Genomic DNA, 26,842 nt, shown 5'->3' on the forward strand with positions numbered 1-26,842 from the left:
CACAGGAATAAATTACTTTGTCAAATATATTTAAATAGTACACAGTTATTTAAAATTGTAATAATATTTCACAATATTACTGTTTTTACTGTATTTTTAATTAAATAAATGTAGCCTTGGTGAGCAGAAAAGCATAGAAACATTAAAAATCTTAGTGGTTCCAAACTTTTGGACTGTACTGTATATTTTTTTTTAAAAAAAGCAGACTTACCTTTAGATGTAGCCTAGGCTACATACATATTAATATAAAATATTAATTAATTGCTTAACTGACTACTGTGCTAGCGTAAAGTAGCCTTATGTTACAATGTATATTAAGTAGGCTAAATTCTCAATATTATACAATTATTATAATTTTTCTATGGGTTATTGTTTGTTTTTTAAAGTTAGGCTATATATAATTTCTAAGTGTATGAAGGCTAATTTACACAGCACATATTTATAACTGAACACACACACACACAGTGAACAAAGTGAACTTTATTCACTTTCACATAGCCTAATAATGTTTTTGTAATTTGGTGTTTAGTTGGTTGTAGTTTGTTTATACTGTTCTGTCTCTGTTTTGTTTCCAGGAACATCATATTGGCAGCTGCAGGCTGATGAGTTCTATAATAAAATGACTTCATTATATTTAAAATATGTTTTGATATTCATTTTATTTGTATTATTAATATTTTATTTACCCATAAACATGTCTTTAGGAATCCATAAGTTATAGAGACAAGAATAACTTTGTGAAGCCTTTGGGGGCAGTTTCCCAGACAGGGTTTAAATTAAGACAGGAGTAGGCCTTAATCTAAGAGCCATGATGGTTTTAGCTGTTGACTTTTGTATCAGAGGACAACTTAAAAGGGCATGACAAATCATGACATAAGGCTGACATCACACACAAAACGTACCAATGTTCCCTCGATGTTTGTATACGTGCATACCAGCATACCATTACGACATCCTTCATGAATAAACATGACATCTGATGTTTGTACAACCAGGCCATACCAGAGCCACAGAGAGAGAGAGTTGCGACAACTCCATAGACTCCAATGGAACGGTTTTTTACAGCAATGGCGGCTCGTGGAGCCTCTCAATAGTTCCCGGAAGTAGCAGCCGCGCCGTAGAGTTACAGCAGAACAGACCGTTTGTGATGTACTTTTAAAAGGTAAGCCGTTTAAATTATAAGATTTTATAGTATCAGTACATCTGAATCAAATTAACTTGTGTATTAAAGCATGCTAGCTGATACTGCTCACTAAATAAATAGTTCCAGGGGATAGTAGATTAGATAATAGATTAAAACAATTTATTCATCGTTGTGTAATTAGAGAAAAAGGATTCTAAACGGGGTTAAATATAACTTTGGGGCTTGTGGTGGGTGAAAGTGGTAAAATGAGAATATCCTTATTCCATATTAAATGTACAACCCAGGTGAAAAAATACTATAGTAAATAGTATAGTGTTTTTGAACCATACTATAGTAAATTGTAGTATACTATATTATAGTATTTACAACACGTTGTTAATGAATGCTACAGCATACTGCAATATAGTGAACTGATAAACTGTAATAAATACTGTAGTATACTTTAGTTTTTTACTGCAGTACTGTTTTACTGTAGTTTTTTATTGTAGTATAATATACCCTAAAGTTGTAGAAAACTTAGTACAGTATTGGGTAACTTAAATTGTTTATATTACTATAGTTGTTCTATTATCACAGCAACTATAGAATTACCACAACAAATTAATTCAAGTACTTTACTATAGTATGGTTCAAAAACACTATGGTATTTACTATAAATTACTATAGTATTTTTTTCACCTGGTAATAAAGAAAAAAAATCCTTATTTTAGAATTTATATTCGAGAATGTATTGTGATTCTGTTGTCTGTCTATTATGTGTCTATTTTTGGATTGATGGGGAGAGGGAAGTTTATAAGTGAGATTAAAAAAAACAATGCTTAAAAGCAGCTAAATAAATAAATAAATAAATATAATAAATAAATAAATATATATATATATATATTACACTAGGCTAAATGGGAAATCATACTAAATACCAAAACTGTATATTATATACTACTACTGTATTTAATTTCTCCCATTTTGTTTCCTTTTATCTTGCTTTCAGTACAAGCACAAAGGGGATTCAGATCCTGAAGACTCCATGCAATGATGCTGTCACCGCCAGTCTCTGCTCCTTGGATTTTGCAAGCTTTTCCTTGCTCCTTATTTTTAATAAACCTTTAATAAACATAAAAGTTCCCAGTGTTGGTTTTTATGAAAAAAGGCAGATACACCTGTATATGATTAACACACAACTTGGCGCACAATCTTTAGTTCTATTTAGATTGTTCCTGCTGACTAGAACATAACTTTCTCCTTTCCGTGTCAGTGGGGAAACCATGCATTCATACTGCTTTCTCTGAGTGACTGGATCATCCTCATGCAACACTGCAAACCATAGCGGGGAGACTACAAGAACATGTAGGAAAGGACAGACGAAATGCTTGACATGCAGTTTATTATAAATGTATAAATCCATTGCACTAAATCAGTGCAAAAGTCAATGTGTGTATAATGTTTTATTTTAGAATTGAATATATTGTGTATGAATGTATATATAATAAGTGAATGGGGTGCATAAGAATTGTTAACATTAAGATTAATTAAATTTCACTTAATTAAATTTTACATTTCACTTATTTGCAATGGGTTTTTTAAGACAACCTGTCACCTGCAGGTCCCCTTTCCCTGTAAAACCATAGTGAACATGACATGATTGCCCTTAACTAACATACAAGTTTAAAAACATAAAAATACTTCAAAACAACTGCAACGCGATCTTTAAACAAGGTAATGTTAGCCAGAAATATGTTAACAAGGCAGGCAACGCTGGTCGACAACACTAATCCTCAAATATTAGCAGGTTTTTATCTTTTAAAAACAACATTGCTGTAACTACAAACCCATGCTACATTCACATGTCGGTGTATTACATAAATATTGTAAACCGATGCATTTATTGACTACAAATTACCAAAAATCACGGTTCTGTCTCTCTAACCCTATCATTTGAATTGCCGCCGAAGCACTTCCTGGAACTATCTGAAGGCTACACGAATCACGTGACGATCAAGCGTTTTGAACTTCCGTTGTCGCAACTCTGTCTCTCTATGGCTCTGGGCCATACGTACCATCGCGTCACATATGCAAATATAGTCTCAAATACAACAATTTCATTGGCTGCTGTGTGTGTTGCCGCGTTAAGGCGAACAAACAGTGCGTGTTGACACGGTCAAAAGTCACGCGTTTCGTTTAAAGACATTTGGCCCCGTTCGCGTTCCATAATCCACACGTACGTTATCCAGACGCAAAGTAAAAAAATATACTTTCTCAACTACGTCGCCGCCATCGCCGCCGCACACTTTGAGCGCAGCTCCAACACGTGACCGTGACGTCTAACGTCTCATATCTTACGTCTGACGCCTGAATACTATGGGATTTTGGCCAGACGGCTGGCGTGCGTATACACGTTAGTTCTCCTCTCAGTTTGCTTAGCAATCATCAAATTTTGTTGAATTCACCCCTCATAGGCTCACCGCTGTCAACGTTTTTTGTGCCTCTGATTCATGTCGTCATGTCACTCCGCAAGTAGTCCAATCATTTGTCACGATTGAAGTTCAAAGTGTACGTGCACCGTTATGAATGCGCATACAGTGAGGAAAAAAAAATCGCGCCGCATGATCTCGCAAAGCAACGCGCAGAGAGACCAGACAGACAGTGTACAGACTAGTGAGTTTTTGTGACAATTGTGAGGGAAATACACAATTTATACCCATAAACTGTGTAGTCAGCCGTTCTCCCTCCCATCTGCACCGTGTGAATTGTGAACGCAGGCAGGTCAGTGAGTTACAGGGCGCTCCGTGACTCCGTCCAGTTTAGGCTAGTAACTAATAGGCCTATGCTGTTATTTAGTTTATAGGGGTGTGACGAGCGAGACTAAATTGTGACGAGACTTCTCGTCGAGGCGAAAAGTAGTCTCATGATGTTGCCATGACAGAGTGTTAGGATGATTAGGAAAGAATATGCCACCGCTACGTTTACATTACGCCTCCACTGTCGTTTTGCTTTGTATTTAAATAAAAAACATTTAATTCAGTTGGATAACGGTCGCCGCCGCTCCACATTCACAGAATACGCGCGATCACGAAAGTGAAAGTAAACGCGAGCGCGCATTCAAACGCGATTTCAATACCCCGCATTTGAAAGCGGCTCCCTGACGAATACAGATATCTCTCAATATGAAAGCTATTTTAGGCTGGGCAGTGTAGTTGTAACCATGTCTTAGCTCTGTATCAAAGAAAAATTTGGTCTTATTTGCACTTTGAATATTGAGAGAGTGCGATTATGGTTGTATTTATTGTAAAGTGTTACCATAAAAATGAATAACAGTTTTCTCTTAATCTTATTAAGCACAAACAGTAAGGTTTCATTTGTTAACATTAGTTAATGCACTGTGAACTATCATGAACTAACAATGAATGACTATTTTTATTAACTAACATAAACAAAGATTAATAAATACTGCAGCAAAGATATTGCTCATTGTTAGTTGATGTTGGTTAATACATTAATGTTAATAAATGAGATCTTATTGTAAAGTGTTACCATTTTTATTTATACAGTTTTTATTTCTATGATCAGTTTGTGGAAAGGAGTTCAGTTAGGAGGTCAAAAGTTGTAGAAGCTCATAACCCTGCTGAAAAAACCAGCTAAAACCAGCTTAAGCTGGTCAAGCTGGTTTTAGCTGGTCTCCCAGCCTGGTCATAGCTGGTTTCTCATGCTGGTTTAAGAGGGGTTTTGACCACTTTTTTAGCTGGTCAGGCTGGTTTTAGCTGGTCAGGCTGGTCTTAGCTGGTTTTAGCTGGTCAGTATGGCTGGTTTTAGCTGGTCAGGCTGGTCTTAGCTGGTTTTAGCTGGTCAGGATGGCTGGTCTTAGCTGGTTTTAGCTGGTCAGGCTGGTCTTAGCTGGTTTTAGCTGGTCAGGCTGGGAGACCAGCTTGACCAGCCTGGCCAGGCTGGTAGACCATTTTGACCAGCTTGGCCAGGCTGGGAGACCAGCTAAAACCAGCTATTTCCAGCTTAAACCAGCTAAAACCAGCCAACCAGCTTAGGCTGGTTTAAGCTGGTTTTTTCAGCAGGGAAATCATGTACAGTAAGGTCTGAAGAGACTGAAATCATACAGAAGAGAAGTCAGTCAGTTGAGTTTGTGGCAAAACCTTTTACAGTATTGTTGTCTTTTACCGCATATGATAATTCATACTCAGAAAGTAGAACTGAAATGACATTCATTACAAGATGATTAGTTAAAACATTTCAAATACACCTGCAGAATATTTTTTCTAGTCGTGTATTTCGCTATCTTGTCTCGTCTCGTGAACTCAATCTCGAGTCTCGTCTCGTGAGATACCTGTCTCGTCACACCCCTAATAGTTTATATAGAATTAAGTTAGCATTAGCAGAGTTGTCTGTTTTGCAGCACTGAGCAGTTATTTTACATAACTTTATCATAAAAAAAACAGTACAAAAACAAGCCTGTCTGTGTCCAAAGTTGGCCTGACACACCAAACCAACGCTAGACAGCTGACGGCCAAGTAACACGTCAGTTCTGCGCCTACGTGACATGAAATGCCTTTCCAAATCAGCAGGTGGCAGTATCTGAACAGCCAATCAGAATGATCAGATGGCCCGACGGACCGACGAGCTCCAACGCCGATTTGAAATGTTGACAAAAAGAGGACCAACTTCAGCCGACGGTGTGTTCCTGCCTTAACACCGACTGTGACGCAACAGTCGGGATCATTAATATGTACGCCCCCAACTTTTGCATATGCCAGCCCATGTTCAAGGCAGTATTAAAGGTGCCCTAGAACTTCTTTTTAAAAGATGTAATATAAGTCTAAGGTGTCCCCTGAATGTGTCTGTGAAGTTTCAGCTCAAAATACCCCATCTATTTTTTTTTTATTCATTTTTTTAACTGCCTATTTTGGGGCATCATTAACTATGCACCATTATATAGGTTGCGGCCCCTTTAATTCTAGTGCTCCCCCGCCCCCGGAGCTTGCGCTTGCCTTGAACAGCATAAACACAGTTCACACAGCTAATATAACCCTCAAAATGGATCTTTACAAGATGTTCGTCATGCATGCTGCATGCATACATCGGATCATGTGAGTATTGTATTTATTTGGATGTTTACATTTGATTCTGAATGAGTTTGATAGTATGCTCCGTGGCTAAAGCTAACATTACACACTGTTGGAGAGATTTATAAAGAATGAAGTTGTGTTTATGAATTATACAGACTGCAAGTGTTTAAAAATGAAAATAGCGGCGGCTCTTGCCTCCGTGAATACAGTAATAAACGATGGTAACTTTAACCACATTTAACAGTACATTAGCAAATGCTAAGTTCTTATACATGTCTTTCTAAATGTTTAAACATTTAGAAAGACAATGCACAAATATCACTAAAAATATCATGATATCATGGATCATGTCAGTTATTATTGCTCCATCTGCCATTTTTCACTATTGTTCTTGCTTGCTTACCTAGTCTGATGATTCAGCTGTGCACATCCAGACGTTCTGCCCTTGTCTAATGCCTTGAACATGAGCTGGCATATGCAAATATTGGGAGCGTACATATTAATGATCCCGACTGTTACGTAACAGTCAGTGTTATGTTGAGATTCGTCTGTTCTTCGGAGGTCTTTTAAACAAATGAGATTTATATAAGAAGGAGGAAACAATGGAGTTTGAGACTCACTGTATGTCATTTCCATGTACTGAACTCTTGTTATTTAACTATGCCAATATAAATTCAATATTTAATTCTAGGGCACCTTTAACATCTCGAGCCGAATCAACAGACTTTATGCAGGTAAGCAAGCAAGGACAATAGCAAAAAATGGCAGATGGAGCAATAATAACTGACATGATCCATGATATCATGATATTTTTAGTGGTATTTGTAAATTGTCTTTCTAAATGTTTCATTAGCATGTTGCTAATGTACTGTTAAATGTGGTTAAAGTTTCTTACTGTATTCACGGAGACCAAAGCCATGTCGTTATTTTTATTATTAAACACTTGCAGTCTGTATAATTCATGAACACAACTTCATTCTTTATAAATCTCTCAAACAGTGTATGTTAGCTTTAGCCCCATTGCCACGGAACACTATCAAACTCATTCAGAATCAAATTTAAACATCCAAATAAATACTATTCTTACATGATCTGATATGCTGCATGACGAACACTTTGTAAAGATCCATTTTGTGGGTTATATTAGCTGTGTGAACTTTGTTTATGCAATGTATTATAGAGTTGCGAGCTTGGGGGCGGGGAGCGCGAGCATTTAAAGGGGACACGCACAGAATCAGCGCATTTCTAATTCTGTTAATCCACGTAATTTCTGTTAAGCCACGTTAAGCGTTTTCTTATAACGGTTTTCTATGGGAGGAAAAGGCTTAATGTGTTATTAACCACTTTTTTTCATAGTATACTTTATTATGATGATGTTTAGTGAGTTTTGTCTGTTAATATCACTGTCTTACTACATTAAGCCACGTTAAGCGTTTTTCACGTTAAGCGTTTTAGAATGTCCCTAAAAGGGGAGACGCGACGTGACAAAATGTTCTACTGTAACCGATGCCTCATTCTATTTTGGATCTTTGAAATATGCGTAGTCTTTTAAGCGTTTGTCACATGTTTTCCATGTAAAAGTAGGAAATATGAATGTGAAGTGAATTTGTGGTCTCGTTTCAAACGCATTGATCAATATGCTTGTGTCGACTTCACTGTAGCCTATATGTGCGCTGCTTCAATCTTTACTGTGTTCTGACCTATGTCCGAATCTCAATCAAACGCAAGCCCATTCATTTAAATGATTAATAATGGGAAATAACAAGCGCTTCCATTTCAGAGTCCCTGTTATCAGATATGTTGAACAGTACAGTTAGGGTGATGTTATATGACTTAACCCGTGATATAAGATTTTGGCCATAATACCCATTCAAATCATTCATCCCAGTATCAACGTCAGTAGGCTACACTTCTTGTATTTCGGGCACACCACAAGGTGTCACTGTGGCCTCAAGGCTTCGCTCTCACCTACTCTGAGCTCGATTGCTATGTCGGAGGTATACCACGCCCTCCTCATTACCCTACGGACAAAGAAATGTAAAAATACATAAATGTAAAAATAAAGAAATGTAGAAATGAATAAATGAGGAAATTAACAAATATGGAAATAAATAAATAAATAAATGTGGAAATAAATAAAAATCGAAATCAATAAATGTATAAATAAATAAAAGAAAAAATAAATAAATGCAGAAAAAAATAAATATATACATAAATAAGGAAATAAATGTATAAATAATTATCTTTTTTTTTTTTTTGCTTTTCTATGTATATTTATTTATATATTTATTTATTTTTAATTTTGGCAGACTTTGGATTCCATATCCTATGTGGTAGGTTTAGAAGTAGGGGGATAGAATGTACAGTTTGTACAGTATAAAAACCATAACGCATATGGAATGTCCTCACAATTCACAAAAACAAACCTGTGTGTGTGTGTGTGTGTGTGTGTGTGTGTGTGTGTGTGTGTGTGTGTGTGTGTGTGTGTGCGCGTTTTTGTGACATATCAGGACACAAATGTGTATAATGACATGGGTATGACATAGGTATTACAAGAAGAGGTGACTTATGAAGACATTACCCCATGTCCCCACTTTTCAAAAGGCTTATAAATCATACAGAATGACTTTTTGTGAGAAAGTAAATATCTGCACAGTTTCCTGTTATGGTTAGGTTTAGGGGTAGTGTAGGGGGATAGAAAAAACGGTTTGTACAGTATAAAAACCATTACGCCTATGGAATGTCCCCACAATTCACAAAAACAAACGTGTGTGTGTATGTGTGTGTGTGTGTGTGTGTGTGTGTGTGTGTGTGTGTTGTTGTTGCTGTTGAGCCTACACTATCATGATGTTGATCTGGAACTGTGTCACAGGAAACTAAGGAAAAGGCCAATTGTTCTACAAGATAAAAAGTGATGACATCACACGAGGTGATTTCTGAACAACATTTTGAAATGAAGATAATATGGAACAAACATCAAAGTTGGTTGATAAAATTTTCTTTAATTTTGAGTCAAAAATTTCTGGATTTAGTCCAGCTTTGTTGTCCTCTGTCTGTTTGTATAAAAGGGAATTTAACTTTCTTTCTTTTTTTCCAGCTCATTCACAAAAGAATGTAGTCTTGCATTTGGATTTAACAACCAAATAATAATAATTAGAATTAATAATAACAATAAAAAAAATAAATAAATAAAAAATAAAGGAGGGTTGACAAATCCAGGATGTGCTTTGTGACAGAAATGGATAGCAGGAAAGCTGCCTGCTCATGCACAGGAAGCGGGCTTAATGTGAGGCATTTGGAGAACGTGTTATAGCCTTTATCTTCTTTAAGTAGAAACAGTTGAAGAAAAGATGATGCCAATAAAAAGCTTTTAAATGTATCATATGTATGTTCGATGTGTATACAGTTTAGGCAGTAACATGTTTTAGCTGATGAAATGGCTATTGCGGCAGTATCATGTTGACAAACTGGAGTGTACTGACTCACAAGGGGAAAGAAAAACCCAATTGTCTTTCCTTCACAATGGTGCAGCACAGACAGAAGGGAAAGAGTGTACGGAGCAGATATTTACATGCTGTCAGCCAGGCTTCCTGTCTTTGTCAAACTTAAAGAATTTTTTTCACTCAGATCCACTCTTTCCTGTGTAGAGCAGGAAAATACCATGTGATTACAGTAGTACCAAAACAGGACAAAAAGGAAGTGTTTAAAATAGGCCCTCAAACTTTGACCCTACGTTTTTATGTATTGTATCGCATTTACTATGACCATTACAACGCTCACCACTGCATTGACGAACATATTCAAAACTACTGTGGCAATGAATTACATTAAAAATGATTTCAAATTAACATTTCACTACAAATGTAAAAAGGACTGACCCAGCCAAATAGTGTGTTCCATTTAGAGCGGTCTTTGTAGTTGCAGTGCAAGAGTGGCAAAAATAACTGGATCATGACTTCAAACTTAATGAGAGGAACTGGGCGTGTGTGTATGTGGCGTCTGTTCGGTCTCTGTGGGGCATCGGGCTGAGAAAAACCCTAGACCATTTCTGAAGAATGCTGTGGATTAGCAGTCGTCCAAATTATTATTTTGAAAAAAACATTTTTGATGTTAAAGGATTCACACAGAATGTTTTTTGTTCCTTTATGAGACAAACACTCTGATTCAAACGGAGAGGTCTAATTTGGTAAGTTTTTCCAAATACGTTTTCTTATCAAAGAACATGAATTTCCTGATGTGTTGGTTCATAACATTGTCTTAATTTAAAAAAAAAATGTTTACATTTTTGAATAAGTGGACTATGAAAATTCTTACAGGATTAGAATTTGGAATCTTCATGTTGTACGTTATTTCTTGTATTTTGGTATACAGTTTAAACATTTGAAGTCAGTAGTATTTTTTCTAAAGAAGATTTTTATGCTCGCTAAGGCTCAATACAGGAAAAAAACAGTAATACTGTGAAAACTTTTTTTATATTTACATATATTTCTAATTTGATTTATACATATTTGTATAAAGAGTGAGTATATAAAGAGAGAGAAAGTAAAGATGATTTATAGTAGACAGGCTGCTACATTTAAGTTCATTGTAGACATGGATTTGGAACAAGTGGAAAAGTATTCTTGTTTGTCTTTGATGTTTATTTATTAGGCATTTGGGGTTTTTACACTACTGGGGACATATAGAATGTTATTTGTAGGTAGAATGTTAAATTGGTCATTTGCATTTCGTTGTATTATTAATCTTGGTTTTCTTTACATTAGAAACAAATCTCCCATATTGTGTGATTTTTTGCTTTATCACAGATTATCTCAAGGATGACAAAAATGATTCTTCCAAAATTGGACACTTGACATTTTGTCTTAAAATGAGAGAGGATGGATAGCACAACCAGCCCCATGTCAGAATCTAGTCTTACCAACGGATTTGTCAATAGTGTATTCAATGTCTCAGTTGACGAAGACACCAAAACTGACATCTCATGGATTCCAGAGTCCAGTTCCTCAGACTCCATTATTCCCTGTCAGACCCTCAGAAGAGAAAAACAGGAACCTAACCGGCGCTCCAGGACCGCGGCCATCTGGAGGATCCTGAACCGCCGCAAGGCCACCTCTGACCTGGACAGGCGACCTCACTCAGTGATCCTCCCAGGTGAAGCGTCCTTTCTCAAACTGTCAATCACAAACAAAGTAAGGTCCTTCAAGAAATTAAAGTCCCCATCTGTTTTTAGAGGGAAAGCTGGTAAGATTTCTGATGCCAATTTCGACATTGACCTGAAAGATGAGGTAGATAATGTTTATATGTGCAAGGACTCTCCTTCTTCAGAGTTCAAGCATGTGTTTAAGAATAAAGTCAAGAGACATTCATTTGCAGGACACACTGCAGATTTCTACTGTTCATTTGAGGACATAGACGCAGCTGCAACCCCAGAGAATGTCCACCAGGAGACCAAGGACACCGCTAGCAACCAAAATGGGTGTAAGTTGTCAGAAAGAGTCATGTATACAAAGAAATCTCATCCCAACTTCTCAAACTGCAACAATTCATCTCTGATGGAACAAGAAGCCTGCTTTGTGAAGCAAAGCCTCAAGATACCTCAAAGAAAACGATGGTCAAAGGGGGGTGATGTTTTGAATTACTTAAGAAGAATTTCCCTCAAAGGAAAAGGAAGTCAGACATTGGCAGAGAGTAGTTTTGAGTCAATGAATACCCTGGACAAAACCATTGATTCCGATTATGGCTCTGTCAGCTTTGAGCTGGTCAAAGATTTGAACTCTGCACCTGAACAAACAGGCCTTGATGGCAAAAGCAGCCATTTTCGAGGCCTCCTCCGATTTTTCAACACTGTGGCCGAGACAGCAATGAAATGGAGAAACTCATCTCGTTCATTCTCCCCCCCTGAAGGACAGCAGTCGCCTCTTAATTTGAGAAAGACAGATGAGTCAGAAGAGCTCATCCACAATATGCCAATCAGGAATGAGCACAAAGCCGATACCTCAGTTCACGGTAAATCTATGTTATCTACTGACATGTGCAAGGTGGTCTCAACTGTCAGTGACAAGGTGGATTGCTCTCCTCCTGTGGTGCTGAAGGCCTGGAGAACATGCCCAGACTCTCCAAGAGATAGCAATTCCCTGTGTAATAACTCGGATGAATCCCAGTCTCAGCTCAGCTCGACTCACATCTCTCTTGCCACCATTGAGAGCCACCCAAAATATGAAGAACCAGAAACACCAAAAGAAAACTCTTTGATCCCACATCAATTATCTAGCAAACCTGTTGATGAAAACCAAGATATTTGCACAGATAGGAAAGAAATAAGAAACTGCCCGGAGGACATATTCAAGGTAATGTAAGCTGGCTTAAACTGTGACTTTTTTGAATAGCCGAAATGACATTCACAACCAATATTATTTTCAGGTGAAAGGGATATTCAACATGAAAATATAGTGCAGCATTTTGTCCATTGATTGCTGACTGGATTGTGAAAGGTGGTCTCTATGACAGGTAGATAGAAGGGAGGGTTTGATAAAACAAGAAGCAATGATGTTGTCAGCTAAAAAGTTATAGAAATCATTACTTTTTAATGAGATATTATGAAAACAAACTTCCATGAATGTTTATTAAGGAAGTAAACAGAAGGTTTCTTTTTGATTTCATAAAAAGAATATTTTAATACTGCTCAATCATGTTGTCATGCCAGACATTCATTTATTACCTTGTGTTCTAGCATGCTGACATTGCTATCAATGCACTACTAACTTGTCTGCACAACTAATTAATTTTGCTGTCAATGAAAAATGTATTTTCAAATGCTGTCATAACAATGGTATGAATCTGGCTATTGAAGCAGTTTCATTTAGAGCAGAAATGGGCAACTTTGGTCCTGGTGGGCCTCTGTCCTGCAGAATTTAGTTCCTTCCTTAATCAAACACCTGCCTGTATACCAAGAAATCCTGTCCTCCAGCGGTTGCATTTGTCAGCCGCTGCTTCATTTCAGTAAAGTGACCACTACATTCCAAACAACAATTTATGCTTCACTAGGAATAATGGTCATTTTTATAATGGTTACTTCTCTGAAATAAAATAAGACATCTTTTATGACATATATGGCTGATAAATGCAACCTCCAGAGGACATGAGACACAATTTTTGATTAGATTTTTCAGTCCTGTCTGATTAATGAAGGAGCTAAACTCTGCAGGACAGTTGCCCATCCTTGATATAGAGTATGTGCGTTAAATTGTAATCCTAATCTAAGTAAAAAATAAAATAAAAAAAAAACTCATGCACGTTGCAACCTGGTCTCATAGGAGAGACGTACCCGTGGGCACGTTTTCGCGAGACACAAAATTACGTACCGACAAGTACATCTCGCTGCAGTTTCCGACAGAAACGAATGCTAGAGGCCGGTAAAACATCGATAAGCGCTTTTGCTCGTTTTCACACATGGTTTCGATGACGGCCGGGGGCGGATTATCGATTCGTAAAGACTCGTTTTGGCGTCTCCTCGTGCAATATCATGTTACGACTTCAAAACGCATCTGACCAGAGTGCCCGATTTGTAAACGACCGTACTTTGGACTTTCCGGCTCTATGCGTTTCGCTTTTTTTGGCCGTAACCAAGCTTGCTCGGTAGCTCAGCCGGATACGGAGTTGGACTTACGGCGAGGAGTCGAGTTTTCGCGAGTCGCAACATATGTACCAACGAGTACATATCGCTGCAGTTTCGCTCTCCACTGAGTGGCGCTAAAAGCGTGTTATTTATTTATTTTTTTTTTTTTTTCCCGGAGCAGATAATAGGGTGAATGCGGTACGTTTTTATGACGTTGCTTTTTAGACGAATTGCCGCGGTTCTCGATTTGACATTTGCGCTCCGTTGCGTTTTAAAATAACTTCCCACCGACACTACGCCTAAACCTACCCAATAGTGTTAACAAAAGCAAACATGACGTAAGAAGCATCCGTTTTTCAGCTCGTTTAAATCTCTCTTTGAGCTCGCTCTTTTTTTCTTTGCCGTCAGTCGCCTTTCACGGGATTCGTAACCAGGCAGGGGGAGTCGACTCCTCGCCGTAAGTCCAACTCCGTATCGGCTGAGCTACCGAACAAGCTTGATTACAGCTAAAAAAAGCGAAACGCATAGATCCGGAAAGTCCAAAGTACGTTCGTTTACAAATTGGGCACTCTGGTCAGATGCGTTTTGAAGTCGTAACATGATATTGCACGAGGAGACGCCAAAACGAGTCTTTACAAATCGATAATCCGACCCCGGCCGTCATCGAAACTGTGTGTGAAAACGAGAAAAAGCGCTTATCGACGTTTTACCAGCCTCTAGCATTCGTTTCTGTCGGAAACTGCAGCGAGACGTACTTGTCGGTACGTAATTTTGTGTCTCGCGAAAACGTGTTACGTGCCCACAGGTACGTCTCTCCTATGAGACCAGGTTGTTTTCGTCATATGTTGGCAAAATCACCTACTTTGTCTTTGTACTCCAAAAGAGAGAGGTAAAAAATGTTTTTTGTTTGTTTGTTTGTTTGTAAGCTGTAACTTTAGATTACTAACTGACTAATGTAAAAGACCTTTAATTTCCAGTCCTGTGTCAATACAGCAGTGTCAGCCTTGTAATGTGTCATCACAGGTCTAATTTGTTCTAGTTGAGTGTTGCATTGCCTTTGGTCACAATTTTGGGGGGGAATCCTTTTTTTTTTCTCTCTCTTAAAATTGACCAACTTTTCAGACCAACTGTTTAAACTGCAAATTACAATTAGACAGATATTTTCCTGTTCAGATTGCAGTCACTTGCTAGCATTTGAACAGTGGTTGTCACAGTAACAAGCTTGAGTAGGTTCATCATGCATGCAACTTTAACAATGGATGTTTATTTTCTCATAAGGGCAGGATGGTTCATGTACATTTTAATAGATTGTTTCTCAATCTGAAATGAGAAAATGATGGTGATTTTTCACATGTGGTTGGACCTTAAATGAAATTTCAGCTTATTTGTCAAAAAAATCTACCAGTGCCATCATCAGTTCTTCAACTGGGTGCAACAGAATAATAGAAAATGTGTGTTTCAATATTACAAAGAGATAGTATCCTGTTATCAGTCAGAGGTGACTGTTTCAAAGACTAAGATGTCATTAGTTAAAGATGTATTCAGTTTAACAGACAACACGATTCTATCCTTAACATTATGTTAAGGCAATGATTACAGCTTGTGATTGTAATGGTTACAATTTATGGATAACATTTGGCTGTTGTGTATGTCCATCAAAAAATGGCATCATCTGAAGTGTGTCTGGATCCAAACTGGAGCTGGCACAATCTCCAGTTACCTTGGGATGGGCCGCCTGAGATAGAAACAGGAAAGCAAAAGGAGAAGGATTAATGTTGCATATTAATTTGTGTAATTCATATATTTTCTTCAACAGCCCAAGCATACCTATAGGCATATGGAATTGTGTATCAAACAAATTCATAAAGAAAAAAGGTAACACATTACAATAAGGTTGTATTAGTTAACATTAGTTAATGCATTAGTTAACGTTAACTAACCATGAACAACACCTCTGTTCAGCATTTGTTAATGTTTGTTAACGTTAACTCACGCATGTATTAATGCATCTATTCATGTTAACAGCGCAAGTATTTAACATTAGTTAATGCATTAGTTAATCATTGTTAACATTAAATCATGCATATATTAATGAATCTATTCATATTAACAGCGCAAGTAGTTAACATTAGTTAATGCATTAGATAACATGAACTAATCATGAACAATGCCTCTTATTTAGCCTTAATGTTTTAAGGTTAACTTACTGTACTGACATTAGTTTATGCAGTTGACACATTTCTAACTCTCCACTCACTTACACTAAAATAAGGTAAAAAATACCATTGTGTACCTTATCAGCATTATTTATTAACAAAGCATTGATTTGGACTGTAAATATAATTACGAAGTGCAAACCATCTGAACATTAACAGATATGTTGTTCATGTTTATATGCATTTTACTATCATTACTTACATTCAACAAAGCATTTATTAATGGAATTTATGAACCTTATTGTAAAGTGTACACTATTTCATCATTAACTGATGTGTTACTGACATTTGTAGATCCTTTATTAACATGACTTACCCTTAACAAAGCATTCATTAATGAAATTAAACGATACTTTGAGCCAATAATCCACACCTACCCATAAACCTACCCATAACCATTTCTTAAATCTCCGTACAGTTATAAATAAAAGAATAAGAGACAAGCGTAATCACAATAATTTATTTTTTTGCAAAAATGTCAAAAGTTGTACCGAAAGTACGTTAGTTCAAATGATGATGAGTTGCAGTCGCATGGCGGTAATAGTTTTAATAGGGTACAGAGCAGAATTTAAGATAATAATCCATGAAAATATGATGAATCCGGCTTCTCTCCGTGAAGGCGCGCACTCAAATGTCAATCCACTGAAACACGGCATGTCGCAATCTGTGACGAAGCAGGTGAGAACCCATTAACCTTTTTATATTAGTGTCGTAAACCATGCCGTAACGGATCTCGTGGGCGCGCGCGACTTTTTAAAATTTGAATCATAGCGAGCGCGGGCTTTGACTATGACGGTCGCTGCTGAGAATGAAGATGAAGAACGACGGAAAAAACGCAGAATTTGGATATGTTCCTTACAAACATATGGATTATAAAGATTTGGAGTACAGCGAACAAATAAAGTTGATGTGATTTGTGAATTTATGTTGTGCTTTGGTGTGTCTTATGCATTGTCAGTCACTGCATAGGAGAAAACGCCTCACAGCAAACAAACTAAATATTACAAAATGGGTAAATAATTACAGACATTTTATTTTTCATTTAAATGCTTTGTTAATGGTAAGTCATGTTAATAAAGGATCTACAAATGTTAGTAACACATCAGTTAATGATGAAATAGTGTACACTTTACAATAAGGTTCACAAATTCCATTAATAAATGCTTTGTTAATGGTAAGTCATGTTAATAAAGAGTCAACAAATGTTAGTAACTCATCAGTTAATGATGAAATAGTGTACACTTTACAATAAGGTTCACAAATTCCATTAATAAATGCTTTGTTAATGGTAAGTCATGTTAATAAAGGGTCAACAAATGTTAGTAACACATCAGTTAATGTTGAAATAGTGTACACTTTACAATAAGGTTCACAAATTCCATTAATAAATGCTTTGTTGAATGTAAGTAATGATAATAAAATGCATATAAACATGAACAACATATCTGTTAATGTTCAGATGGTTTGCACTTCAGAATTATATTTACAGCCCAAATCAATGCCTTGTTAATAAATAATGCTGATAAGGTACACAATGGTATTTTTTAACTTAATTTAGTGTGAGTGAGTGGAGAGTTAGAAATGTGTCAACTGCTACATAAACTAATGTAAGTACAGTAAGTTAACCTTAAAACATTAAGGCTAAATAAGAGGCATTGTTCATGATTAGTTCATGTTATCTAATGCATTAACTAATGTTAACTACTTGTGCTGTTAATATGAATAGACACAATGGCATTTTTACCTTTAGCGTAGATGAGTTAAAAATGATCACTCTTAGTGTGTCAACCGCTACATAAACTAATGTAAATATGCACAGTAAGTTAACCTTAAAACATTAAGGCTATTTACAGGCATTGCCTATTATTTCATATTATCTAATGCATTACCTAATGTTAACTACTTAACACTGTTAACATGAATAGATGCATTAATATATGTGTGAGTTAACGTTAACAATGATTAACTAATGTTGAACAGCTAGGTGTTGTTGGTTAGGTAATGTTAACTAATTGAATTAACTAATACATGCATTAATATATCCGTGAGTTAACGTTAATAAACATTAACTAATGCTGAACAGAGGTGTTGTTAATGTTAATTAATGCATTAACTAATGTTAACGACTTGCACTGTCAACGTGAATACATGCGTTAATATATGCGTGAGTTAACGTTAACAAAGTTTAACTAATGCTGAACAGAGGTGTTGTTCATGGTTAGTTAATGTTAACTAATGTTAACTAATTGCACTGTTAACATGAATAGATGCATTAATACATGCGTGAGTTAACGTTAACAAACATTAACTAATGCTGAACAGAGGTGTTGTTCATGGTTAGTTAACGTTAACTAATGCATTAACTAATGTTAACTAATACAACCTTATTGTAAAGTGTTAACGTAATAACTAATAATGAACTGCTATTATACAGCATTTATTAATCTTTGTTAATTTCAACATTTACTAATACATGCTTAAAATCTTGTTAACATTAATTAATGCACTGTGAACTAACATGAACAAACAATGAACAACTGTATTTTCATTAACTAACGTTAACAAAGATTAGTAAATACAGTAACAGATGTATTGCTCATGGTTAGTTCATGTTAGATAATACATTAACTAATGTTTAACTATGAACCTTATTATAAAGTGTTACCGTTATTACTAATATTAACTAATGAAACTTATTGTAAAGTGTTACCAATGTAAATAATAAATCAGTTCTGTAGTGCCAGTAGTGAGCACTCATGCAACGTAAGCAATGATGTACATCCGAGCCAAAGAGACGGAGGAAGTTAGCAAGGGAAGGGCATAAATAAGTGTAACGCAGCCCAGAAATACAAGGGTCAGACAAGGGAGGTTGGTGTGCCTCCAGGAACAGGGTTGGGAAATGCTGCCCAAATGAAAAGTAAAATTGTGACTGTATTTTTAATAAGTATTATTATAAATTCTAATTATTAAATATTATATTCATAGCAGAGTGACTATTTACATTAACTCCATCCACCATTGTCTGGTCGAATAAAACAAAATTACAAAAGAAATCAAGCCAGTAACTGGGACAGTGGTGTGGAGAGTAAGGACATTTGGTTTAGATTTTGACCCAACGACCCGAGTTCGAATCAGCCTTTCTCCAATCTCACACTTCTTATATCAGCACTGAGAGGCGTTTGTTTTAAATGAAGAAAACATTTGAAACATGGAAATAAACTTCCCAATGTGAATTTAATAGGCATATCATTTAAACTAGAAGCAGTGTCCTCACGTTAATTGGATGGGCTGCACCTTCAAAGAAACCTAAACTGATAAGCAGGTTCAGTATGTTTAAGAATAGGAGTAGGTGTAGGGGTGGGACAAGTAAGGTCCCAATAAGACAGAATCCATTTATGATGGTAAGGTGGCATTAATCCTGCCACCACAGTTAAGAGGAGATATAGAACAGCAACGTAACGTTGAGTGGTGGGAACATGTCGCCCTCTGAATTTTTGGAGAGGATAGTTGGTTTGCAAACCTCAAATTGTTTGCTAAAGGAAACATACTGTGTAGCCTTTTACACACTAACCTTTCCCATGTAGACATGTATTTAATACCTGTATGTGCTGTTCTTGTTGCAGCGTCTGATGTATTAACAACACTTTGCATGATGAATAATGAGAAAAACACATCAAATCCAGTCTTACTGTTCAAACTAAGATGCACTAGGAAACAATCTTATTTTAATCAGATTTCAAACCACCTCCAGAGGGCTAGTACAAAAGGATCTCATGTTTTCCTGTTCAGACTAAACTCAAAAAGACCAAAACACAACAGATTTGAACAGGCCCAAACTTTAGCTATTGTTCTGCCTTTATGAACAAAAGCTAAAAGTAATTCTATTATCGATTTACTGTTGACTGTATTCTCAGTTAGATGTTTTCACATACTGTTCTTCTCTTGATTAACCCCACTCCACCACTTGACATGAAACATTGTATTTGCCAGTTGGTAACTGAGACACTTTGTATGCAGTAGAATGTAATATGTTGCTGTTTAAGGGTTACCTGACTTAATGCAGTGATTTTCAGACCCTCTCACGCCCTCCTGGCCAGTCACCTGCAGATCCTCCACTTAAAGCTCTGCTTCAGCGGTGTTGCTCACTGCCGCTGCCAACCACTCTCTCTGCACTAGAGCCCATTGCCCTGACACATGTGCTTACTCCTCCAGGTACAGTGCATGTCAAAACACATATACAAACATGAGCAGAAATAGATTGTGTTCTACAAGTGAATTAATTTCAAAATGTTTGAGACTATATATATATATATATATATATATATATATATAGCAATATTAATAATATGGAAGCATAAAATTGCATAGGAATACCACCCTTCTCTTAGGTCAGTGTGATGACATTTTTCACAGCAGTTTCATGTGTGGCATGAATTTTAATATCATTTTATAAGGAGCACTTGCACTCATTCTAGTAATCTGTTCTGCAGTTAAGACAGTGGCTAAGTTAGGCATTCTCCGTGTGAGGAACAGCAGCACAGGATCCAACAGACGGAGGCTGTTTAGACCCGGATCTGGACCACTGCATGTCAACATGGTAAGTAAGGTGGGAATGTTCCACCCTCTTTGGCATCATCTAGTGTTTGCTTTATGTTTTTTGGGAATAATGTTTCTGTTTGAGGAAATAATGCAGGACAAATTACTGGTAATACATGAACACTTCAGTTATTACTGTTAAAGGGATGGTTCACCCAAAAATGAAATCACGGAATCATTTACTGAACCTCATGTCATTCCAAACCCATAAGACTTTTGTTCATATTCAAAACAAATATGACAATATTTTTAATCACACCTGAGAGATTTCTGTCTCTTCATTGAAATCCCATGCAACCAAAACTTAGGTGCTTCAAAAAGTTCATAAAGACATTCTAAATGTAATCAGTATGAATCGAGCAGTTTAATCCATGTGTTCTGAAAGAAACATATTCAATTTATACAATGGACTGATTAAATATAAGCTTTTATTCACCTATAAACATACAATCCATTCTATAATTCTTTGTGAAACCCATAATAAGCTTCACCTAATTTCTCAAGTTTTACCTTGTCACTCTACAGCTTTGCGTAAGTTACAACGTAGCCTAGTTTTGACATAAATGGGCAAAAAGTTACAACTTACGTACTAATAAGGATTTTTTGTGTTGCATCATTAAACTTAGTTGAAGCATAACTCTACGTATACACTAAATATTTACAGAAGCCTCCTATCAGGAGTAACAGTTGGAATACAATAGCAGACTGACTGAACTGCATCAATAACTGCTCTTGTTTTACCTGACAGACTTCATTCTTTACACATATATGATGCTGCTGACATCTACACTTTCTTACATTTTTAAGAAAGAGAACATTATGTGAAAAGATTACTTTGTTAGCCACTCTTCAACACAAACCCGTTAAATAGCATGCCGCTGTGTGCATCGGTCCCATCACTCCGTGTTGTGCATGTCAAATGAAATCAGTCATAATCAATAAATGTCATTTCTTTGTATCAGTATTTATTTATTGATCCTTGTTAATTTAATTTCAAATACAGTTTCTGAATGTTATTTACATATAAAAACATTCATGATTAAGTAGTAGGCTATTATATTTAATGGAAACTTATTTTTACTGTTAGCTACATGAGGCAAAATCAGTCAGAATGAAGGATAAACTGAAATTCACGGAATTTCAACTTCTGCTCATGTATTTGAAGGATCACTGAGGGTAAACATCATATTATGCGACTACGCATTACTTTATGGAGACTTTACGAGCTACTAGCTATGTTCTGCCTTAAGAACAAATGGTGCAGCCAAATAAAGTACAGAGTTAGTTACAAACTAGCTAGTAGTTACTAAGCCACTAGTGTGAACTTTACATTCCTGTTTAAGAAAGAACTTACGAACGGCTGGTGCAACCCTACCCTGGACCACAATTTTAAAAGTGAAAGCCCTTGAACACTTTTTTCACATTAAAATAATGGTCAAGATCACTAGTAGTCACTGCAGAGTAATGCCTTGGTTTCTGTTGTAACCCTCATTTCCTGATGAAGGGAACTGAGATATTATGTCAACTGACAAATGGGGTGTCCCTTGGGAGCCCCATCACCTCTGAGTTTTAGAAAAATGGCCAATGGAATTGTCGAGTGGAATTTGCCTGCCGAGACACTCCCCGTACATACGGGTATATAAGATGGCAGCGCACATCTACTCATTCAGGTGTCCATGCCATTCAGCGGGGTGGTTCAAGGTTGTGGCAGGAGGGACATAACATCTATGTTTCCTCCATCAGGGAATGAGGGTTACATCAGTAACCATGATGTTCCCTATTTATCAGTCACTACAATGTTTAGTCGACTGACAAATGGCCACCCTGTGGAAAAAGCCACAACGTAAGCCTAAAATGATAGTCCTCCATGCCGACGGGGTGGAAGGGGCAGGGCTTACTACTGAGATGGTTGTAGCGGGTGTTCCTTTTGTATTTTTACTTCATGGGAAGAGTGCTTCGGTTCTCTATTCCCATTGATTTGTTTTGTTTTATTTTGGGGGTTTTTCAGCCATGACCAGTGTTGTTAACACTGGGGAAGTGTACCTAGTCCAATAAAGCGGGACCTTACGGAGGCCACATCCTACCCGCAGGGAGGAGCATGTGGAAATACACATATGGACTGACCCGTGGGGCAGTGCTACATATGGAAAGATCTCTGCAGTAGGTCCTGCCTAGACAGTGATGGAACTACTACAGTTGGAGAGATGGGGCAGAACAGAATCTGCCCAGGGAAAGACACACGATTACAGACAGGAAAACTGTACCATGGAAAAATACGCATATGGGATTACCAAGGGGGAATCACAACATATGTGGCAGCTAGACCAGTACCAACTAGGCATGCATCTCGAGTGCTGGACCTGGCATCGGACGCCTCTGCCAGGTCTGACTGCCGAAGGATGCTCGGAGAAAACTCAATCCATGTTACATCAAGTTGGGAAGCAAGCAATCAAGCAAATTTTATTTATATAGCACTTTTCTATACAAATTAATGCAATTCAAAGTGCTTTACAGACAAGAAGGAACCAAATAGCTCTCACCTGGAGAGCAAAGAAGGCACTAGTATTAGGTGTCATCCAGTCTGCAGCTCTGCAAATGGCTGCCAAAGAGGTACCGTCCACCAAGGAGGATACAATTCTGAGATGAGTGAGCCCTCACTCCAAGGGGGTACAGCACACCTTGGAAATGGTACGCCAATGTGATGGCATCCTCTATCCACAGCGACGCAAGGGCTGGGTCTGCCTCCTCCGGGAGCAGCACTTGCAAGTTCACCACCTGGTCCCAGAAGGGAGTGTTGGGAACTTTGGGCATGAACTCAAGGCATGATTCATTGACTGAAAATGCTTGAAAGTCCTCCACCCTCTTGATGTAACAACAATGTGCCTGGACACTTGTTCTAAGGGCAATCCAGCCGATAGAAAAGCAAAGTCACAGTGGACCAATCATCCAACCGCGAGTGCTCAGGACAAGGTGGACACTCGAGTCTGATGCCCACGACAGCCCAGGCAAGCATGGCTGTCAACTCTGCATCCAAATCGGCATGAGCGACCATTCCCAAAGGGGGAAGCTCATCCTCATCTTCCTCTCCAAAGGACAATATCCGCTCTCTGATGCAGCTATTGACATCTGATACTCACTCGGAGTGCCAAATGAAATGCTGGGTCCCCTGTGAGAAGGACCCATGCCATCACCCAGCAGCTCTATGGCACACAACACACTAGAGGAGTGGGAGATCCATGAAGACTGACCTGGGGAAAGCGCTCCTACAGTAACCCTCAGGTCTCCCAGAGTGTTAACCATAGTTGTGGATCTGCTTTGTGCAGAGGCAGCGGGCTGGTTAACATCAGAGGGGACTCTAAATACCAAACTGCAAACAAAAAAAAACTATCAGAAAAATCTGACAAAATGTGTGCAGAAATAAATGCATGCAAACCGACCAAAAAAACTGTTCAATTTGTTGCAAAGATCCACAACACAAGTGGAATCAAGGAAAATGTCCAGCAAAAGGCTCTGTCTGCCCATACTGTCACAAACCAAACCACTGGGTGGCAGTATGCCGCAAAAGATCATTAAACACTGTCAGTGTGCAGCTGCAGAAACAGAAGATGAGGAGATGCTGAGCATAAATCTCACACAAACAGACAAGCACAGTGATGATAAGTGGACAGCAGACATTGAAATTCTGTCTCAGAAGGTGCCATTCAGAATTGATACTGGTGCAAAATATAACAAATTGACTTTAAGCAATTATCAAGCACTTCTGCACAATGCTGAGCTAAAAAATGCTCTAATCGAGTCTTACTCTAATCACAAGCTGAAGCCTATACCTGTGGTTGACCTTCTGACTAAATACAAGGATGCTGAGATATCAGCAAAATTTGAGATTGTAGACATTTCTTAAGAAAATGTGCTCAGTAGTGCAACAGCGGAAGCATTAGGCTTAGTTATGCGGCTTGATGCATCAACTTCGACAAATGCCACATCAAGCCATCTTCTGTGCCCTGCGTAGAACACCTGATAACATCAGATGGTCTGAAGGAAGACCAAGTGAAAATAGAGGCTGTCAAGTCCGTGCCAACACCAACAGATAAGGATGGTGTTCGTTGTTTCCTAGGTTTCATCACCTATCTGTCAAAATTCCTGTCAAACCTCAGTGAAGTCAATGCACCTCTAAGACAGCTCCTGAAAACTGATGTTGAATTTGCATGACAACCAACTCAACAGCAAGCCTTTGACAAACTCAAGGACCTATGCACGAAATCCCCTGAGCTACAATTTTTTGATCCGTCCAAGCCTGTCGAGATATTCTGTGATGCCAGCAGCAACGGCCTTGGTGCTGCCTTACTACAGGACAGTCACCCAGTTGCTTTCTCATCCAGGTCACTGACAGATACAGAAATGTGCTATGCGCAAATTGAGAAAGAGATAGTTCATGCATGTGTCAAGTTCCACAATTACATATTTAGAAACCACGTCACAGTGTACAATGACCATAAGCTTTTGGAAGATATTTTCAGAAAGCCACTGCTCTCTACCCCCATGTGCATACAAAGAATGTGCCTCCGTCTGCAGTGGTATGATGGAAAGCATTGGAAAGCACATGGAACTGCCTGACACACTGTCCAGAGTTCAGTTACCCAGAAACAAGCCAGAGAGAGAAGGATTCGAGTGTGTCTCTATGCTCAACTTTGTTTCAGAACTCCAGGACCACACAAAGGAGCTCAGCTGTCTTCAACAAACAATCCAACAAGGCTGGCCAGACCACAGGCATGATGTGCCTAATGCAGTACAGCCATTTTGGGACTCACAAAGCCAACTTACCATTGCCGATGGAGTTGTCTTTAAAGGCCTGCGTATAGTTGTACCACCTTCCATGCGAGAACATGCTAAAGATTATACATCAGTCTCACTTAGAATAGTGAAGAGCAAATAGAGACCTCATGAGGTCCTATACTGTCCAGGTATGAGTTCTGTGAGTTGGTATGAGTATGAGTTCGAGCAAATGGTGAAGAACTGTGGCAAGTGTGCAGACTTTCCGAACCGGTTGCCTAGACAACCATGTAAACCAAAGGAAACACCTGAGCTTCCATTCAAAGAAGTGGCTTCTGACCTGTTTGAGTTTGAAGGAAACCACTATGTTCTGCTAGTGGATTACTACTCAAAATTAATTGAAGTGGATAAGTTGAAAGACTTACATTGTCATGCTGTCATAGAAAAGCTCAAGGCTCAGTTCAGCAGACATCGCATCCCCACCATCCTTCGAACAGACAATGGTCCACAAAATGCAGCAGATGAGTTTAAGGATTCATTTTATGGAATCATTCATAAAACATCATCCCCACACACGCCACACCCCAACAGTGAGGCAGAGCACACAGTCCAGACTGTTAAGAAACTTTGGTGCAAGGCACCAGACAAACACCTTGCACTGATTGACTACAGAATGACACCAATAGTGGCAGTAGACCTTTTACCAGCTCAGCTGCTGATGGGTAGGCGGCCCCACAACAACCTGCTTGCTGCCCGTCTGCTGCTTATGCCAGCAGCGTATGACCCCCTAAAGTTTAACGGCAACTAGACGAAAGCAAAAGCATTCAGAAGTTTTACTACGACCGCAAGAGGGCAAGTGGCCCTCGTGCTGCGCTGAAGCCTGGAGATGAAGTAAGGATGCATCCTCATCCTGGCAGTAACTAATGGTCTCCTGGAGTTGTTTTGAAATCACGCTGTGCCCCAAGATCCTATGTTGTTGACTGTGGAAGTAGAAAGTACCATCACAACATTCAGTATCTTCGCAAAAGCACAGCAGCTGCCAACGAGTCCCGTCACAGGCATAACAATGATCAATGGACAGAGATATCAGAGCCAATGAGTGTCGAGCATCCAAAGTCTGTGGATCATCCTAGTTCATCCCAAGCATCACCTACAGAACTTGGGACTGCTAAGCAGACGTTGTCAACTGGGCAGTACACTACCAGATGAGGCAGAGTTGTGAAGCCTCCTGACAGGCTTTACTTGTAGTCAGGGAAAGGCGTGGTAAAGACGCCTTGTGAAAGCAATGTGCTAGTAACCTCTACTTCCTAGTTAGACATGTTAATGTTCAACAGTTCATTGTTGTGATAGATTGTGTCATTGACTAAGTTGCATAAAAGATGTGCTAACATTTCTTTATTATTTAGATATGCAAGTTGTATGCAAATTCCAG

At 38.1% G+C, this 26,842-nt stretch overlaps 1 protein-coding gene and 1 long non-coding RNA gene across 3 annotated transcripts in view; both read left to right on the forward strand.

Moving 5' to 3' along the window:
• Positions 1-207: 207 nt before the first annotated feature.
• On the forward strand, positions 208-2,262 carry LOC125261094. Of its 2 annotated transcripts, none has more exons than XR_007183208.1 (2): positions 208-1,162; positions 2,133-2,262. It is a non-coding gene; the product is annotated as an uncharacterized LOC125261094 (long non-coding RNA). The 2 variants fall into 2 exon arrangements; XR_007183209.1 differs by having other exon boundaries at positions 2,139-2,262.
• Positions 2,263-10,027: 7,765 nt separating this feature from the next.
• Positions 10,028-26,842, forward strand: part of arhgef9b (Cdc42 guanine nucleotide exchange factor (GEF) 9b) — a 76,234-nt gene continuing 59,419 nt past the window's right edge. The window contains 4 exon segments of the mRNA XM_048179663.1: positions 10,028-10,399; positions 11,019-12,560; positions 20,118-20,256; positions 20,535-20,641. Coding sequence (XP_048035620.1) covers positions 11,091-12,560; positions 20,118-20,256; positions 20,535-20,641 — 1,716 coding nt within the window. The 5' untranslated portion in view covers positions 10,028-10,399; positions 11,019-11,090.

This window comes from Megalobrama amblycephala, unplaced genomic scaffold (genome assembly GCF_018812025.1).
Source record: "Megalobrama amblycephala isolate DHTTF-2021 unplaced genomic scaffold, ASM1881202v1 scaffold265, whole genome shotgun sequence".
Classification (NCBI taxonomy): Eukaryota; Metazoa; Chordata; class Actinopteri; order Cypriniformes; family Xenocyprididae; genus Megalobrama; species Megalobrama amblycephala.